The sequence below is a fragment of the Acanthopagrus latus genome, chromosome 9 (genome assembly GCF_904848185.1).
Source record: "Acanthopagrus latus isolate v.2019 chromosome 9, fAcaLat1.1, whole genome shotgun sequence".
NCBI lineage: Eukaryota > Metazoa > Chordata > Actinopteri > Spariformes > Sparidae > Acanthopagrus > Acanthopagrus latus.
In genome coordinates, this window is record NC_051047.1 from 16550983 (window position 1) to 16570275 (window position 19293).

Consider the following 19293-nt stretch of genomic DNA (forward strand, 5'->3'; position numbering starts at 1 on the left):
GCTGGTTGGCACATTGCAAGGCAGCCACTGCCATCAGTGTATGAATAAATGCTTGTCTTTTTTCTGATATTTTACAATAGAAACTATTCATTTACAGTAAAGCACAAATTGAAAATGATTTTAAAAATTAGACCCCCGTCCAGGGGCCCCCCTCTGGTTCCCCCTAATGAACAAATTCTGGGGGCGCCCCTGGCTGTAGTTTGTACTTCTCATGGTGCACAAACAAAAACTGTGGATGAAAATAAAATGGATCAACAGGACTTTAATGTGAATAATTTAGATGTACGCGCTTGTAATTAGGTGACATCTCCACCAGTTGAAGACGTGTCCACGCTGACGGGACGGGGGGGGGGGGTGTTTTCTGTCTCTGGACGCGCAGCTCTTAACTGGATGTGCTGCACACTTTCCCTCTGGCTCTCATTCACATGTCTTCATCAGAGGTTTGCAGCGCTAATCCTCTCTAATCCCAGTCAACAGAGGCGGAGCGACAGCCCTGTGTGCGTTTCACAGTTCAGCCCACCACCAGCAGCAGCAGCAGCAGCAGCCCGCTCCTGCATTCAACTGCGAGGCGTTTTGTGTGCGGGGCTGCGTGGCACGACCGGGACTTCACCGCGATGTGTGATGTTGTGTTTTCTGTTTTCTGAGTAGGAAAAAAAAAAAAAAAAAAAAAAAAAGTAACCGGCGGACACGGAGCAGATGCTGCTCAGGCCATGACCGGTCCCGGGAGGCAGAGCTTTCAGGCGGCGCTGATCCTTCTGTCCGTCGCCCAGCTGACCGCAGGTACAGTGACAGGCTGCACTCCGCAGGCTGCACCGCGTCCATCAAGTGCGCTCATTAAGTAGATTACATCATTTCTTTTTTCCTTTTTTTTTTTTTTTTTTTGCGACTCTCAAGCGAGTTATCAAAACTGTGTCTGATGCACGTTGTTGGTTTGATGTGATGAGCGGACTCATGGAACACCCTCGTTGTTGAGCAAGTCAACACGGTTTTTCAAGGATTGCGGCTCCAAACACCAGGAAATGAAGTTTACTTATTGATTTTATGCTCTCAAAAGTTATAAATTAGCCTACTTAATGATTGTTTTATAAGGCTGAATGTTTTTTCTATCAAGCTTTTAAATGCAAAGAGCAGGTGGGCTATTTGAAAGGAAATTACAAAGAGCATGTGTCTCCAGGTTAGATCACCTGTGGGACAGTAGATACTCACAGACCATGTGTTGTGAATTGTTCATAACAGTGGCTGATATCTAAAACAACAGTCTGGCAGACCTGCAGATTAAACCTAGCTCAAAAAATATGTCAGATCATTGTCACTTTTATTCTTTGTTCCCCTCTTGCTGTCAGATCATGGGGTCAGTGTTAAAGGCAAAAGTTAAAACTCTGCAGCTGCTTTAAGCAGAACACCTTTTTTTTGATTGATTGACACATTATTGAGATATTTTATATATTATTGAGACATATTGATTTATAGATGTATACTGATGCCGAATCAATTATCCAATTCATTTACTGTGAGATAACTGATTGCTTGTTTCTAAAAACAAAACAAAACAAAACAAAACAGAAAAAAAACACCACGCGTCATTCTCTGATATTCTGCTTCTCCAGTGTGACGACTCGCTGCTCGTCCTCGTCCTTGAGATGACAGCAGAAGATATTTTAGATATTTCAAAAAAATCAAAATAAGGCAATTTGAGGATTTCACCTTGAGCTGCACGTGTCATCACTTGATGAGTCAACAAACTAATCAGCAGAACACGTCGATAATGACGAGAACAGTCAGTAATCAGTAATCAGTAACTTTAAGCGGTCGCCCCCGGGCTGCAGTGCTGGATCAGAGTTCAAATAAAGGACGTTCTACATACAGTCTGTCTCGTTGGTGCTAATGACTAATGACATTTCTCTTCTTTAAATTGGAGCTCCATCTGAATGATCAGTTAACAGGTTGTCGAGAACAGTTTGTCCAAACATATCGAGCATCTCGCTGAAGGAGTTCAGTCTCAGCCGACTCTCAGCGATGCATATTTGGTTAGTCTAGGAGTAAATACTTTGTATAAACATGTGTTCACCCCCCCAAATCTGCACATCTCCTCCAGAGTTTAGAGCTGCAGAGCCATACAGACATCTTTGGAGAATGAGGAAACGTTCACACGTTCCAGGATGTGTGGAAATAAGCAGAAGTGTTTGATTTAAAATAGCATGAAGCTTCCTCAAAGTCACTGATGGGATTCAACTTTTTTTTTTTTGTGATACATGTTTTCCTGAGATACAGTAACTGCTCCATCTACATTGCCGCATCCACGGCGCTAAAAAAAGAAGGTCTTGATGCCTTTTGATGACAAACAGTCATCTCAAATACAGCCTGCATGTATCTCAGCACAAAGCTCCAACTGTTATTAATGTGTTTGTAGATCTTTGACTTTCTGAGTTGCTGGTGGCGAATCCTTAATCAACAGGAAGTCACATGTAAGGGGACTCTCCTGGACGGACGCTCGATGTCTGTCATAAAGAAGGAGGCAGAGAGAGAGAGAGAGAAAAGGAGGTGAAGCTGTGAGACGTGGCGATGTTTGTGGAGTTAACAGCTAAACTTAGTTACACTGTCCTGTTAGACTCTGTGTCTAACAGATCTGGTGAGGACGTATTTTCTGATTCAGTTTTGGTGTTTTGGACACCTGATTGTCTAATAATGCTAAAAGAATATAATTGTTTTGTTAGTCCCAAGTGTCCTTCACAGGGAGTACACTCACTAAACTGCATGGGAAACCACAAATGGGCAGTAGATGGAAACTCTCAGTGGAAAACAGCTCCAACACAGTAAAATACTGTATTTTTAGTATATTACTTAACTGCCACCGTACGTGATTAAGTAAGCGATTAAACTCAAACAGACTAATGCTTAATGGGTCGTCTGCTTTGACAAAGCTTAAACAAAACAACCAGACGCGTTTAACCTCAGTGACAGCGCTACAGGATATTCAAACTTCATTCTGTGAGCATCGTCCTTGAGAGAGTTGTTGCCAAGCAACTCCAAAGTACTCGCTAGGATAAAATCTTTTTTTGTAATTTTTTCAGTCAGGCATCCCCTGAACCAAAGTCCTGATCTCTCTTTTTTTTGTCCAGAGGTTTGTGTTCCCTCCAGGAGCGAGCTGTAGAGAGTTATTTGAGAGGTTGGTGATATTTTTTATCATACTGTAAATGTCAGTAATCCTAAATAAATACCCAATGCAAATGCTGGGTAACGCGTTCCTTCCCTACAGCGAACACTGGGACAATGCTTTGCCATCCCGATGCGGTAGATACTCACCGGTGCACCAAATGTATATTAATCTGTGACTGAAAATAGTAGGAAGGCACCATTTGCCAAAAAATACAGTGCCCAGCTGTTTTCCGGGAGAGATTAGTCCCGGCTGTTTAAAAAACAATTGCATTTTCAGTAAGTACAGATGGAAGAACATTGTCTTCATGTATAGCACTCAGTGTAAAGTGAAACAAAATTGCCTCTCTCCAGAGCTCCAGTGTACAAAGAAACAGAAAAGGGACGTAAGATACTTTTGAGAGGAGAGCCGGTTATTTGCGTTTCACCTGGGGTGTCTTGACTTAAAGACATAGAACAACTCAAGGCTTTTATTTTGAAGCACTTAACATCCTGTCTGGGTTGATGAGCTGCAACACTCACATCTGTTGCAGGGATGACCCTCACATGTTTCCTTCTATTCAGTAGTAAAGTTGCATTGCGTAATTGCGTCGCACCCCAGGGATCAACCCACGGCCCCATTCTGCTCTCTTTTCGAGTTGTATTAAACGAGACTCACAGCTCTATGTTTCATTTGAGCCAGAGAACCTCCTCCCTGAGCTGCTCATCATCATCATCTTCAGATCTCATTCAAAACTCTGACGTGAAAAGACACATACCAACTGATTTCATGCATCCGACCTTAAATATTAGATTCAAGCTCCAGTTGCGGTAGTTGGAGTCAACAACATCGCGAACTTTGACCGCCATCTCACGGAAAGGTTACAGATGTTGTTGCTTCCAGTTGTGAAATGTTTAATGCGTGGTCATATCTGTCGAGCACTGGAAAAAGATTTATGAATGTTTTTCTCCTTCTTGGAAAGAGTATTACGTGAACAGTATATGTGATTTAGATTGCTCCACTTCTCTTCTGGGTGTCAAGGGGTCAGAGACACCGCTGCAGGATTCAGTGTGTTTTAATATGTCAGGTTCAACCCAAAAATGAAACACTCAGCCTCATGCAGATGGAAAAGCTGGTTTTCGTCGTCCACAAAACATTTCTGGAGCCTCGAGGCAAAACAGCTTCGCAGCATTCTGCTGAACAACCGAAGTAGATGGGGGCTTGTTTTAGAACGTAATAAATGAAAAAAAGCAACTAAAAGAAAACATAAAACGGCGTCTGCTTGTGTAGTCCAAGTCTCTAGAAAGCACAGAGATCCCAAATTGAAAAAAAGAAAATGAGAAAATCAGATCTTTGCAAATCAAATTGTAAAATCAGGCCTTTGGGAAACGTGGATCACCCTGGACAAACTGAATGGAGGCACATATTGCTTTTATTTCAGCTGTTTTTTTTGTTTTTTTTTCTTATTTTAAGCCTTAAGTCTCCATCTACTTCAGTTGTTAAGAAGAATGCTGCAATGCTGTTCTGATGAATTTGAAACTTTCCATCAGAATGAGGGTGTGCAGATAATTAATTGATTTTATTGTTTGGATGGACTTGTCCTTAAAAATAAGAGCATATGGATTTGGAATTGCCCCTTGAAAAACTTTTATATATACCAAATTATGAGTTAAGGTTCACAAGTTAAGTTACATCTTAACAGTTTGTCTTTTCTGCACTCCAGCTTTATGAACACTTACAAAAATGTCTCTCTAGCAATGTGAGTGACATTTGCTTCAAGACTGTCAGGATTAATGATGTAAATGTATTGAAACCTACCTTTTCAGATGTCATAATTAATTGAAAAAAAGTTATTAGATAAATGACAAATACAAGCTGTGAGTGTCAGGTGAGAAATCTGATTTTTTTCTGGTGATCCATTCACAAGATCTGATGTAAATTATTTTCTGTTTATAATTTGGGGTAGGATCCAAGACCTGGTGGGGAAAAAGAAGTTTTGCCAGGACAATCTTCATAAGTTCCTATGTTTTTTAAATCGTGAAAACATATGAATTTCTTTAAAAATAAATGATTACATTAGATTGTAGGGGCAAAAAGTTTTTAATTTATTTTTATCATGACAAACAAAATAAAAAATCCACTCACACATGAAGACATAAAACATTCGACAGTCATTTTTTTGCCCTCCTGAAAATATTTTCTGTTTTGTTTTTCACAGATGGAAAACAAGAATTAAGGAATTTAAGATTATCCTGGCAAAAAAAAATTTGTCCCATCAGATCTTAGATCCTGACCCAAATCATAAACACAGGATATAATTTAGATCAGACTTAGAAAATGGATGACCTGGAGAAAAAAAAGAAAAAAGAAAATAAATAGTTGCCCCTCTGGACTTCCATAACAAGGATAAACCAAATAGTGGAAAAATAAGGTGACATACCGACCATTAGTACTGTATGAACGTATGGTCTTAATGGTCACATTTAAGAGTAACATACAACTGTATAATATGATTATACTTGGACATCATAAAGACCTTTACTTACCTCATTATTTAACCTACTGGCTGTATTATAAATAGATTAACTGAATAACGTATAATATTCTTAGGGTTTGTCTTTAGGGTTCTCCAGCGAGTAAGCAGTGCATCCTTGCTTATCAATCACTCACAGTCTTATCAAACAAAGCATGACAGCAGCTCCAAGTAGAACACGAGATTATCTGGGTGTTAAACTAAGAGGCATTACTCCGGTTCCTCCACCTCGGGCCTTTTAAGAGCATGGACCTTTCTTACGTAACAGAAGAATCCTGCTTGACGGTTTGAGAGTTAAACTGTTTGGTGTCATTTTGACCCTCAGAGGTTTCATGTTTTACGAACCATTGATTGAACTTTGTCGAGAGTAGGTATCTGAACATAACGAGCAATTCCTTGTGTTTTTAGGCCTGAAGTGCGTGTGTCAGCTGTGCGCCAACCACACCTGCGAGACGACGGCGGACGGCGCCTGCTGGAACTCTGTGATGTTGATCGACGGGAAGGAGGAGGCGGTCAAGTCGTGCCTGTCGCCCTCCGAGATGAAGGGCCAGGTCTTCTGCTACAGCTCCAGGAACGTCTCCAAGAGGAACTGCTGCTTCACCGACTTCTGCAACAACGAGACTCTGCGCCTACACCCAGGTATGACGCCGCTGAAATAATGCCACCCTGCATCCTATGTCTGGTTGACTTTTTATTGATTTGTTGATACGTTGTCCGATTTAGGCGAGCAAAGATGAATATCTAACTTGTGTCGGGGAAAGAAAGGGGAAAAAAAATTAAAAAATTCAGAGTCAAGACGGATTCATTCCCGCCCCAGACAGTCATCCCATGTCACGTTGCTCAGTAGTTACAGTTTTCATTCGACAGCAGCACCGGCCCAGTCTGTGTGGGATTTCCCACTCATTCTGGCCCTGGCGAGACGACGTGGATGCTGATCCTACTAGATCCTGTGACATAACAAATCTGGCAGAGGCAGCGGGACGGCGTGTGTGATCCTCCCTCCCCTCCCCTCCCACGATTTATAAATAAACACTGTCAGCCATGTAGTCCTGCTGCATGTTAAAGCCTCTCATGTGTCCGCTGGGCTGAGGCTGGCCTTAACGCACATGGGGGATTACTTACACCTGTGGAAATTTCAGTGGAAAAAAACCCCCCAAGAAACAACAACACCGGAACGTCAGAGCAACTGGTTTCTGTTTATTCGAAACACTTCCAGTTGTGGTTCACGGCGATCGAAACACTTGTTTTAACGCGCCGTGTTAATTGGATCATTTCTGAAGAATGTGAATCAGATTTATTAAAGCTGCAGTAATCACTTTTTTGGCATCGGGGACAGAACGCCGCGACTGGCTGAAAAACACACATTATGTCCTTGTGAAGGTGACGTGGTTAACTGTCATGGAAGTGTCTGATGGAGTTTCTGGTCCAGCAGTAAGTCGCTCTCCTCGTAGCTTTGTTTTTTAGGCTTCCACTGACTCATGAGAAAGAAAGAAGAAAAAAAAAGCCTTTGTTTCAGCTGCTAAATCTCCACTTTGCTCACCAGTTGCTCTCTAACAAATTCTATCCGCTGTTTGGCGCTAAGTGGCTGGAGAAAAGGGGGTTGAGAGAGGCAGTTCGACTGACCGAAGATGCTGAAACTCTCACTAGAGCTGCGTGGAACTGCAGAGAGGGTTTAGTCATCATGAGGGGGCCTGTACGCATTTGAATAGATTTTTGGCGTTTTGCTCAAATGAATATATTGATGAGTGCAGCTCTGAAGGTGCAACAAGCGCTCCTGGAGAAGGATAGTTGATGGTTGAGTCTCCCTCCCAGGTCGTTAAATACTGAATCTCTTGGTTTGTATGTTCGGCCTGCCACCAGCATCTTGCAAGTGTCTGCTCATGTTGGGTCTCTGTACATGAATTGATTACAGAGTATGAGACTTGAATAGACTGAGCGTACCGCACCTTATTGGAACTTGTAAAACATTATGTTACATCCATAATTAATTCAGTGCTTGCAAACACCTCAGTGAATTCTTTATTCCAGTCCATTTATCTGCTCATGAATACAGCGTCCTGGCTGACTATTGCCGTTAGTGATTAATCTACCAGCTATTTTCTCAGTCAAAGCCTTAAACATCCTATAAAATATCTGAAAAAAAAGTGAGAAATGTCTGTCTCAGTATACCACAGGACACAAAGATGTCTTCAGATGTCTTGTTTTGTTCAATCAGATATTCAGTTTATACTTGTAAAGGATGACATAACACTAAGGTTATTCTGATACCAATTCCAGAGTTTGAAATGCCTTCGATGCTGCCTCAAATTCAAGTTATGCACTCAAATACCACATCATTTATTTATTAGATGCTACCATTCCCCGACCTTACCTGAAGGTCTGTTTGCAACTTTGCATTTTTTACTGAAGAATTTGACGATAATCATTAGCAGCAAGCGACGTGTGTGAGTTCAATCAAGTCCAAAACATAACACCCACCCAGGGTCAGTTGTATAAAGCAGTCAAATATGTATAAAGATATCAGCCAATACACGAAGTATTATGATTATATTTATTTAATTATAAAATAACTGCTTCTAAATAAATCATGTCGATGGTTTAATGTGGTGTCTCTGTCACTTGTTTCTGCACTATGTAACTTTAGGGCCAGCGGGTCGGATCACGGCGTTACATACATGTTCATGTCAACATACAAGTTTTCAAAACACAGCATTGCTATGACGCGAGGAGTATTGTTTGCAGTTGGTGATTTCATGGCCTCTGTCAAACTGTTACAGACCTGGGAAGTTAGAAAACAGATCCATTCAAGTGTGACAACCAAATCAGTTCTTCTAGAGTGAAAATCTGCTGCAGGTTCCGGCGCCTGTATTCATATTTAGTGCTGCTGCTGCATATGCGCCTGTGAACGCAGCGTTGGCCCATCCATAATCTTTGACACCTAATAAGAGCGAAAACTAAGTGTTCCCCCTCCACTGATTTATTCATTCAAAGTAGTTAGATGGCACAGTCAGACAGTGGTCACTTTCATTAAATGCAGAGGTGATGCAGGAGATTTAAAGTGCTGCAGACTGTTGATGAGATGGGTCAGTGCTGCAGCCTGAGGCTGTGATGGTGTTGACTGTGAATGAGGACACCAGAATCAATCTGTTCCACTGCTCTGCTAAATATCAGCATGTGAGCTCAGCCACTCTGTTGTTTATTCTGTACACGGACGCATAAATGCTTCGGTTCAAGCTATGGTTTCCTGGTTTTGTGAGCTTTGACGGCGTCTGGGTTCATCTGTGGTTAATTTTCAAATGTGTACTTGTGCCAAAAAATCACTTAAAAACGCGAAATGACTGCTGAGATTTCATCCTCGACCTGCGCAGCGCAGCTCACCTCAGAGTCGAAGGGACGGCTGAAATTTGTGTCGCCACTCGCTCAGAGGAGAGGAGGGTCTTGTTTTGCAACATGTCTGCTGAGCTCCAGTGGGACACATGGCAGGAGATGTATTTAGGTAAAAGGTTAGAGATGTCTTAGGAAACTGTGGTTTAGGTCAGGATGTGTTGCTTTGCACATTTAGCCTTTTGCAGATGTTTAGGTCACGCTCGTGATGAGGACATTTCGCGCTTTGGGGATTTTGATTTGGATGAAGGAGGGTGAAGAGACGTGGAACCGCTTTGTTGGGTTTAGGTTTTTCAAGTTTGTGTTGTAAGAATCAGAACGAAAAAAACATGAGCATGCTGACCCTTAGTCTTCTTCTGTGCGCCTGTCGACCCACAGATGTAAAAAGTCTGTATCGTTATATTATCCACATGGTCGTGTGTATGTTTAGAAGACAAGTTCTGCGTATTTCCCCGAAACCCTGTCTTTCAACTCTAATTCTAAGCTACGATTGCTACAGTGATTTGTTGATTCATCAATTAGTCGAGCACACGCTAATCAGCAGTTGACCAAATTTAACAGGTTAAACATTTGACCTCAAAATGGAGAGCGGAGAGGTGGTTTGGTTTTGGAAGAGATGGTTTTGGCAACAGAAAAGTGTCACGGTTTTAGTTTAGGTTCTGTTATTTCCTCTTTTATTTTGAAGTGATATCCTCCTGTGTCGTCTCTCACTTTCTGCTTCCTCCCTTCGTCAGTTTTTCTGCCCTTTTTGCTCCTGGCATGTATTCTATCAGTTAATCAACCCCTCTGAATTTAAGTCCTCATCTTCCCCTCTGGACAGTTCATCCTGACTCTGTTCCTGTGTTTCCATGTCGCGGCGCCTCACGGTTCACGCCGTTTTATTCCTCGTGTGGTTTGTACTCTGCTTTAAATTTGAACTCCACTTTGGTTTTTTTTTCACTTTTGTTTCCTGGAGTTCTCCGGTTTTGTTATTTGCCTTGTCCTGCTTTGTGTCGTTGCTAAAAATCAGCCTAGCTTGACCAGTCTAGGACTTCATATGGCAAAAAGACATCATGCTGCCAATGATTCATTGGAATGATCCTTTTTGTGTAACCGTTTTTCATTTTCTCTGAAAACAACTGATGAAATCATGTCGATGTGACATTTGTTATTGTCTGTACCGAACAAACAAACATGTTTGTTACATCTGGAGAACAAGATTTGTTGGCCAGGACATCTCTGCAGCTCTACAGTGCTCCATTATGATGCTGCTGTCACACATTTTACCTTTATCCAAAAAAATGCAGCTTCTGTGATTTGGGATATTTCACATATTCCACATTGAGGTTTTTATTAATGCGGCTTTATTCAGGTCACAGTCCGCATGCGACATAGATTGGCATGTGGGCAATATGATTGAGTTGAGTTTGAGTTGATGTGCATCCTGCGTTGCTATGGATATTGGTTGTGATATCATCAAACTTCATCAAAGTGACAAACAAAGATTGAACATGCTGAACCTGACCAAACATATCCAAGCAATTCCAAACAAGGACGGACAGCTGCGGCACAATTCAAACGTCTGCGTTTGTTGGAGAATGTTTGATTTGTTTTGCTTCTTTTCTGATCGTACAGAGTCTTTGGGCTGTTGGTTGGACAAGAGAAGCAAGAGAAGACGTCACTTTGGGCTCTGGGAAGTCGTGATGTGCGTTTTAAACCGCATTTCTGACATTTTATAGATCATTAAACCATCGGGAAACTAATCGGTCTTGAATGAATGTAATTGTGTAATGCTGTTCCAGTGTTCCCGGTACACTGTTTTCTCAGCAGGTCTATAAATCGCACATTATCACAGCACCCACGGGCTCTCCTGTTTCTGTCAGAGTCCAGGTCTCCTCTGTCCACCCACAGACAGACTAAAGGTCAGAGATAGAAGTGCTAGGTTAGGTTGTATTGCTAAACCCACAGTTTTATTACCAGGTGGAGTAGTGCACCTGTTTCTGATCCGAGCGTGTCGCTTATTTTAAATGAAGAAGAAAAAGAAGAAGAAGAAGCCTGTCATGAGAAAAAATATATTGAGATTTCCACGTTATGGAGAATTGGCACTGGAGGATTCTGCTGCTGAATCTCTTTATTACATTTAATTACTGAGATTTATGGTCAGACACAACTTTGTGTCTGCCACATGCACGTTTTCTATCTCTCTAAATTTTAAGAACATTGACAGGGTCATGGCTTAATTCTGCTGAGCTTAAGGTCAGAAATGTGTCCTTGTGAAATGGCACATCAGCGCGTTTAGCAGTCGCTTCTGTCCTCTTTAGAAAAACCACTTAATCTTTTATCACCATTGACCACCAGAGGGTGCAACAATCATGGAGAGCTCAGTGATGAAACACAGCTACAGATGACTTCTCATCCTACTTATCCTGTGTATTAAGTATTCAATCATATACAATATCGGCTACCTTCTCATGTTGGATGTTTGTGTGTGTGTGTGTGTGTGTGTGTGTGTGTGTGTGTGTTATCAGAGAGGCCTTTGGAAGAAGAGCCCGGCTGGAGCAGGCTGCAGCTCGCTGTGGTGATCCTGGTGCCCTCCTGCCTGGCGTGTGTGGGCATCCTGCTGGCCGTGTTTGTCGCGCAGGGCCGCCGCTGTGACTACAGCAGAGCCCACAAACAGGACCCCGAGGAGCCGCTGGACGACCAGATGCTCATGTCACCCGACAAATGTCTCAAGGATCTGATCTACGACATGAGCACCTCGGGCTCTGGCTCAGGTAGGAGCAGAATGTTTGATTCTGTGTTAACTTCAACTTAATGATTACAAATAAATATCAGCTATCATGGTCTTGCTGGTGGGAACCATTGTTTTGTGTCACACAGGCCTGCCCCTGCTGGTCCAGCGGACTATAGCTCGGACCATCGTCCTGCAGGAGACCATTGGGAAGGGTCGATTCGGGGAGGTGTGGCGGGGGAAGTGGCGAGGAGAGGACGTGGCGGTGAAGATCTTCTCCTCCAGAGACGAGAGGTCGTGGTTTCGTGAGGCAGAGATTTATCAGACAATCATGCTGAGACACGAGAACATCTTGGGCTTCATTGCCGCTGACAACAAAGGTGTCGCATTCAGATCCAAACATAGTCAAGTCCACTGTTATTATAGTGATGAGGTAACATGCTGACACGTGATCCGCTGTGCGCTGCAGATAATGGCTCGTGGACTCAGCTCTGGTTGGTGTCAGAGTACCATGAGCACGGCTCCCTGTATGACTACCTGAACAGGTACACGCTCTCTGTGGAGGGCATGATCGTCCTCGCCTTGTCCATAGCCAGTGGGCTGGCACATCTCCACATGGAAATCATCGGCACGCAGGGTAAGGCTGCGACTATTAAAGTTCCCGCAGAAATTAAAATTCACTCATTGTCTTCTCACCCTCATTCCAACAGAAAGTCAGGTGAAATTTTGTTTGTCCACAAAACATTTCTGGAGCTTCACAGCAAGACAGCGTTGCAGCATTCTCCCAAATAAATGGATTTTTAAAAACATGTTAAAGTCTCCATACAGCACGTCTGGTGTTATACCTTTTACTTGATTTGAAGTCTTCACTGGAGCTGCTAAGCTAAAGTGTTAGCATGCAGCACATCTGAAGTAGGTGGACAAGCTCATCACAGGTTGTAAATAACGCCTTTTCAAATTAATTAGCATTTTAAAACAAGTCTCAAACTACCTTTGTTGTAGTACTTGTACTTGACGTTTCATCTGCATGGGAGTGAGAAATGTAATTTTTGGGTGAACTATCCTTTAAGTGACTTAAGAACGTGAATTCCTGCCTACTGACGTCTTATCTAGGGATTTGAACAATTTTGGCACAATAAGTTAGGGCTGCAACTAAAGAATATTTGTATTATTTGATTGACTTATTAGATGATTAACTACTAAAATGTCAAAAAGTGTTAATTTGATTACATGATGTTATACAGCATGATGGAATACTGCGAGTCACTGGTGCAGATGTTTGTTTTCCATCAATCAAACCTTGAAAATGTGTCACCGAAGGATGAAAAAATATTGATCTTAACATGAAGAACATTTTTGAATCTAATCAAACTCTTTTTTTTTTTTTAAATTTTAGGGAAACCTGCCATCGCTCACAGAGACCTGAAGTCTAAAAACGTCCTGGTTAAGAAGAACGGCACGGCGGTCATCGCAGATTTGGGTCTGGCTGTGAAACACGACTCCAACACCAACACCATCGACATACCGTCCAACCACAGAGTGGGAACCAAAAGGTTGGCGCACCTTCACAAGGCAACATATACGTTACACATACCGAACTTAAAGTGAAGTGAACGCCCAATTTATTTTCATGTCCTCGACTTCAAGCTTACAAAGCGGGCTGCCTCTGCATTGCTCCAAAGTCAACACGTTTTAACCTTTTTGGCCAAATTTGGTTGTGAAAAGTTCACAACATGTGAGTGAGTCAGCTCTCTCAGACGATGAAGACAAGACGTTGGACGAAAGTCACAAAACCTTAAAGAGTTATATTGTATTAAAGAGTAAAAAGAATTGATACAGAGTTGATATAAGTCACTTTAAAACATCTTTTCTTTTCTTCTTTTAAAGTTTTTGATAATGATACTGTTAGTCAGCCAGGTGTCACTTGAGTGAGTAAAGGTTTTGTATTTGTTCATCAGTTTTTAAAAGATACGTAATGTTCGACTCTCTTCACGTTGATGAGCTGAGAACTGTTTTGGACCGGCTCCATATTCAGACGAGACACAGATCAACAACAAACCCACTCACAAATCATTTAAGGATGTTTGAAGCGCTAGCCTTCTTTGTATTTCATTAGGCTTTAATCACTGTTTCCTCTGCAGGTACATGGCCCCGGAAATCCTGGATGAGACGATCAATCTCCACAGCTTTGAGTCATTCAAGCGGGCGGACATCTACGCACTGGGCCTGGTGTTCTGGGAACTGGCCCGAAGATGCTCCGTTAGGGGTACTTAAAATGACACGCGCACACGAACTCCTTAATTTTTTTTTTTTTCATCGAAGTCATACTGTGGCACAGATATTACACAGATGACACCACTGATGAAACCCATCATACATCACCAGTTAGGTGGGGGCGGGGGGGAGAAAAAACAAAATTAACTGACTCTCTGTCGTCTTCATTTTCCCCCCCAGGACTTAATGAAGATTTCCAGCTGCCTTATTACGACCTGGTGCCTTCAGATCCGACTGTCGAGGACATGAGGAAGGTGGTGTGTGAGCAGAAACTCAGACCTAATGTTCCCAACCAGTGGCAGGGCTGTGAGGTGAGACAAGAGGAATCTGTCTGATGATCATGTGAGATAGTTATACCGGATAGAACATCATCACTAGGCTGTGTGTAACTACAAAATCATACTGTGTTGCATAATATAAACCAGTTTTTGACCAATTTGATGGAAATTACAGCTTATTATTATTATTATTATTATTATTATTATTATGTTTGAATCATTTTGTGCTACATTAACAGAGAAATAAAACCTAATCTATTTTACAAAAAACCTTTCATCCACAAACTCAGCTGAGTACTTGAGCTCCCCTCGCCGGTGACTGACATCACTATTGTCAGCTCAGTTGTTTTACATTTTAGCTTATTACATGAGAAAAAAGTGTGTTTTGGGAGGGAATGACACTAAAAACTCCTCAAAGTCACGTCAGCACTGGTGGGATGACACGCCTGACACTTTTCCTTAACTTCACCTTCACTTCAACCTTCAACTTAATGTAACTGACCAAGAGTGATTCACAGGCGGAGGTCAGGCCCTTTTTATTTGAACCTCTTACTGCTTGCATGGGCTTTCACTAATTTCCCTTCAAATTAATATGTAACAGAGGAGAAGCAGGACTAAGACTTTTATGTAATTCCGACACGACATATGATTCATTTTTGGCCACCAGATAAATTGTTATTCCACAAACTTTACCCTCTGTGGTGGGATATTCAGCATACATATGAAGCTTTTAGTATTTTTATTCAAGGTAAGAAGCTTCACTTCACGCTGTCGGAAACATAAGTGACATTTTCGTTTTTTTTTTTTTAATAAAAAAACACTGTGTCCTTGATGATTCTCCAGGCTCTGCGTGTGATGGGCAAACTGATGAGAGAGTGCTGGTACGCCAACCCTTCTGCTCGACTCACTGCTCTGCGGGTCAAGAAAACTGTGTCCCAGCTGTCCGCCATCAAGGACGTCAAAGATTAGACCGACTCGTTGCCCTGCAGATCGGCGCTGGCGCAGGAACCGGTGCAACACGACCGACGGAGCGCTTGTCGGAAGGAGACGGGGATGAAACCTCTCTTTGCAACTGCCTGAGGCTGCCCTCTGCAGGACACAACCCCACTGTTCACCCTCAGAGAGCAGATTCAGTTTTTTTTTTGGTGCCAAAGTATTAAAGTAGGAGGGTGCCTGTGGCTGCTGCTGTGCACATAGACACCTTATAAACCAGACGGTTGAAGGAAGAGCCATATGATATAAGATTATGTATAATGTATATAGAGATTATTTTGCTACCTCAGACATTTAAGTGCCCAAAGCTTAAAGTTGCACATTGTGACGTTTGTTTGTGCCATATCTTGTAGCAAACACAGCACTGAAGCGGAGGTAGTGTGCTGACAATCACATGGATACTGGATGAGTCGCCCTGGTATCGACTTGTTTTAAACGACACACTGTCCCTGATAATTTGAGCTGTAAAGTTTGTCGCTGAAGATAAACGGTTTGTTGAAGGCTCAGTGGAAAGGTTACGAAATACTAACAGGGGAATACACATGTGCTTTTCCAAGTGGAAGACATCCTTCAGCCCAATCCAAGCAGGTTTTCTGCGTGATGAGCTGCTTGTTCTGTTGGTCCAAATACTGTGATGACAGTGTGATGACATTCATGACCCCCAGAGGATGTGTCCCAATATTTGTGATGATCGTCTGACTTCTCTGTCAGTCCAGCTGAAACTGAGAATTTTAAAATTATTATTATCTGCGCCGCCCACTTTTATGGCAGAAACTGCAGGTGAAAACATGCGCGGATCAGTATTGAGATTTCCGTAACACAAGACCTTCTTTCAGACTAGTGGAGAGAAAATGTTCAAAATACACATAGAAGTTATTGTTTTAGTTCATTCTGGAAATATCCTAATGTGCATATATAGTAATTTAATCATAACATTCCTGAAAACTTGGAAAACAAAAATAATTGTCTTAATTTAAGTGATCAACTGTGGAAGTTTCATCCATTTTCACCCCATTCACCTGTAGTGTCTTATGTTTTTGTCTAAAAATTGGAATTCATTTTACAATACATACCTTTTAAAAGGTCAAAAGTTTCTCTTTTTTTGAGGTTGTTGACAGCATTTACTAATTAATGGAGTGAGAAAAAGAGATATCCAGAAGTCACTCTTTAAAAACCTCGGACACTAATATGTCAACAAAATTAAACAAAACAATTGTGGACCTGACTTTATCGTATCTTAAGATTTGTGTTCTTAAAATATGTCCAAAGGATTACGTGTTTAATAGTACATTAACACTATGCATACATATACATTTTATTTCAGAAAACGTTATTTAAATAATGAATTATTTGAATAATTTTGCTTGTAGTGTTGCCCTTAGATATGTAGATTGACTAGTTTTCAAAACTAAGTTGTCTCTCCATATTTTTAAAGCAGACTTTTTTGATTTGTCCTCAAATTGTACTGCTATAAATTTTGCACATTTAAAACTTTCATTTTGCTGAAAAGAGCTGCTCTCTGACAGGTGAATGATCAAAGGTTCAGTTATGAATGTGAAAAGTTATTTATCAAATATATGTATCCACACAGGAAAACAAGCCTGATTCTGTTCGGTTTTATTAATATGATGAAAGCAAAGATCACTTCTTGGTTAAGCTGAAGATAAAATAACAAAAACAAGAGGATAATGACAAAACACAGAACAGACAAAAAGGCAGATGTAGAAGTAAATCACGTCGATTGCTTTTAATGACGCTGGTGGTAAATCTTTAAATTTCTACCTTAAAATGTCTAAAAACAGCTGGGGCTTTCTTTTATATTTTGTTGACCGACATGATCATAAATGTTTCCAACAAATGTTCAAACCCAGAGAAGTCATTCATTTAATTCGTGGTAACAGGGTAACGCCAGAGATAACAGGGTAACGCCAGAGACTGAGGAAGGAAGTCGATGAACATCACTTAAAGAAATGTGAAAAAATACTTTAATACATTACCTGTTCTGTGAAATCTCTGTAGATTTTGATCAGCAGTGCTGGTTGTTTAACAATGGAGACAAAAACTCCCATGATCCCACGTTTTGTTTCTACCAAGAGTTACCTGTAGTGGCAGATGCTACACGCGTGTTTCAGACATTTGACTTCACATTTGGGCGCCTAATGAGGCCTGTAAAGCCTCGTCACAACAGGTTTAGGGACAATCCGTGCACCATGTGTGCCTGTGCGGGCCCGTATGGGAGCGTTTCATATCATGTGAAGTGATCCCGCATTCAAAGATGTGAATGTGATTAATCAGTGTGGTGTTTGTGAAACTGGTGCTGTGGAGATAACCTTTCCCATACATGATGGGGTTAAATTCACGTCTAGCTTTATGTAACGCAGTCAATGTTCATGTTTTTAGTTTGCTATAAGGCGAGTTACATATTTTCCATGTAGCTGCTTACTGTAGGTGTTGACATGTACACGTGTTCTACTGGATGATGTGTAGCATCAGCTGTGTTGCCTCCTGAAAATAAGCTATGTACAGTAGCCTGTTGCTCTCTAGGGAGATATCCAACCCAGAAATCTCCACAATAAAAGTTGACAATGTACTTTTTCTGCAAACCACAGATATGTTACAACTTTATGTCTCTATAAATTCTGTTCTGGTTAAAGCAACATTATGTAGAAATTTGCATTTTGTGCACTTTGGTGCCTCCCAGAGTTCCTGAGTGCGTCACCACTGTCATAAATACAAATCCCTGGTCTGTTACAGTTTGACAGAGGCAATGGAATTGCTAACTGCAAACAAAACTCATTACGTCATAAAAATGTTATGTGATGAAAACATTTATGTTGAAATAAGTGATCTGACCCTCTGACTAAAGTTACATAGTGCAGAAACAAGTGATGGGGGGCGGAGTGACTGAGACAGAGACACGATTCACCCTGTTACAAGACACTGAACCATCAACATGGTTTAGAAGATGATATTGTAGGGTAAAAAAGTTGCGTAATGTTGCTTTAAGGCTTGGTGAGTGTCAGGAAAAGATAATATTTTTTGTAAAATCCCTGATTTGGTCATCGCAAACACAGCTGGAGATGTTACAAGGTCCCTGTAAAATTGTCCACTGGTTTCACTCTTGCAAATGTTGAAACGCAGTCATGCTGCTATGAAAGTCGGGTTGTATACATATAATGTGAGCCTGAGCACGAATGTCAATTTGGCGCGTATGACACATACAAATTTGAGAGTATCGGTGGTTTTTCAGAAATGTTGACTGTCAGCGTTTTATTCTACCGTCTTGGTTCTCCTCTTTCTGTGAAATGAAATGTCGACTTTAATCGTGCAATCACTGGACTTTTTGTGTTGCAGATTGCAGATAGGAAATATTGAAAATGCAGTATTCAAGCGTCTGGCTCTGCCTGTGTCCATTGTTAACATTTGTAGTGTAATTAAATTAGTTTTATATCTCATGTTGGATCTGTGCTGAGCCAAGCTTCTGTTTTGTCTTTTGTGTCATATCTGCTTCTCCAAGAATCAGACAGGTGACACGGAAGAGACTGATCGCTAAAAGACTTATCAGTCATTCCAAAGAGGAGTGATCACCATGTGCAATTTCTGACTGGCGTCTTTTTTTTTTTTTTTTTTTTTAAATATGTGTATATATATATATATATATATATATATATATATATATATATATATATATATATATATATATATATATATATATATATATATTAATACACTTTTGATTCTAAAACCGTCAACTTATTATTTAGATTCATATTTTGGATTCATGTATGTGAATGTTGTGTGTTGTTGCTCAGACTTCATGCCGTTGCACTGTATCTTTTTCTCTTGCACTATTTATTCTGTATAGAAATAAGTGATATCAGTGGGTCAATAAACTGTTTTTCATGGAGTCAACTGGTTCAGTTTGAAATGAGTCTTCTTCACTACCACCAATGAATTGACTCTACAATAACCCTGTTATCTACTGAGG

The 19293-nt window shown here is 41.1% G+C and overlaps 1 protein-coding gene across 2 annotated transcripts; it reads left to right on the forward strand.

The window, feature by feature from the left end:
* Window positions 1-425: 425 nt before the first annotated feature.
* Window positions 426-16505, forward strand: LOC119026275 (activin receptor type-1C). Of its 2 annotated transcripts, XM_037110521.1 has the most exons (10): window positions 650-780; window positions 3120-3166; window positions 6075-6305; window positions 11558-11803; window positions 11910-12140; window positions 12230-12397; window positions 13157-13313; window positions 13902-14026; window positions 14215-14345; window positions 15156-16505. In XM_037110521.1, exons 3-10 carry the CDS (start codon window positions 6152-6154, stop codon window positions 15279-15281), a joined length of 1338 nt encoding a protein of 445 aa, XP_036966416.1. In that variant the 5' UTR covers window positions 650-780; window positions 3120-3166; window positions 6075-6151; the 3' UTR covers window positions 15282-16505. The 2 variants fall into 2 exon arrangements, with proteins under 2 accessions (XP_036966415.1, XP_036966416.1); XM_037110520.1 differs by lacking the exon at window positions 3120-3166 and having other exon boundaries at window positions 426-780.
* The last annotated feature ends 2788 nt before the right edge of the window (window positions 16506-19293 follow it).

What these genes read in the sequence shown, in the direction of transcription:
- LOC119026275 (XM_037110520.1), top strand. Translation starts at nt 711, where the DNA reads ATGACCGGTCCCGGGAGGCAGAGCTTTCAGGCGGCGCTGATCCTTCTG. An exon ending in GACTCTGCGCCTACACCCAG is followed by an intron (nt 6,306 to 11,557) that starts GTATGACGCCGC and finishes GTGTGTTATCAG; the next exon opens with AGAGGCCTTTGGAAGAAGAG. An exon ending in CCGAAGATGCTCCGTTAGGG is followed by an intron (nt 14,027 to 14,214) that starts GTACTTAAAATG and finishes TTTCCCCCCCAG; the next exon opens with GACTTAATGAAGATTTCCAG.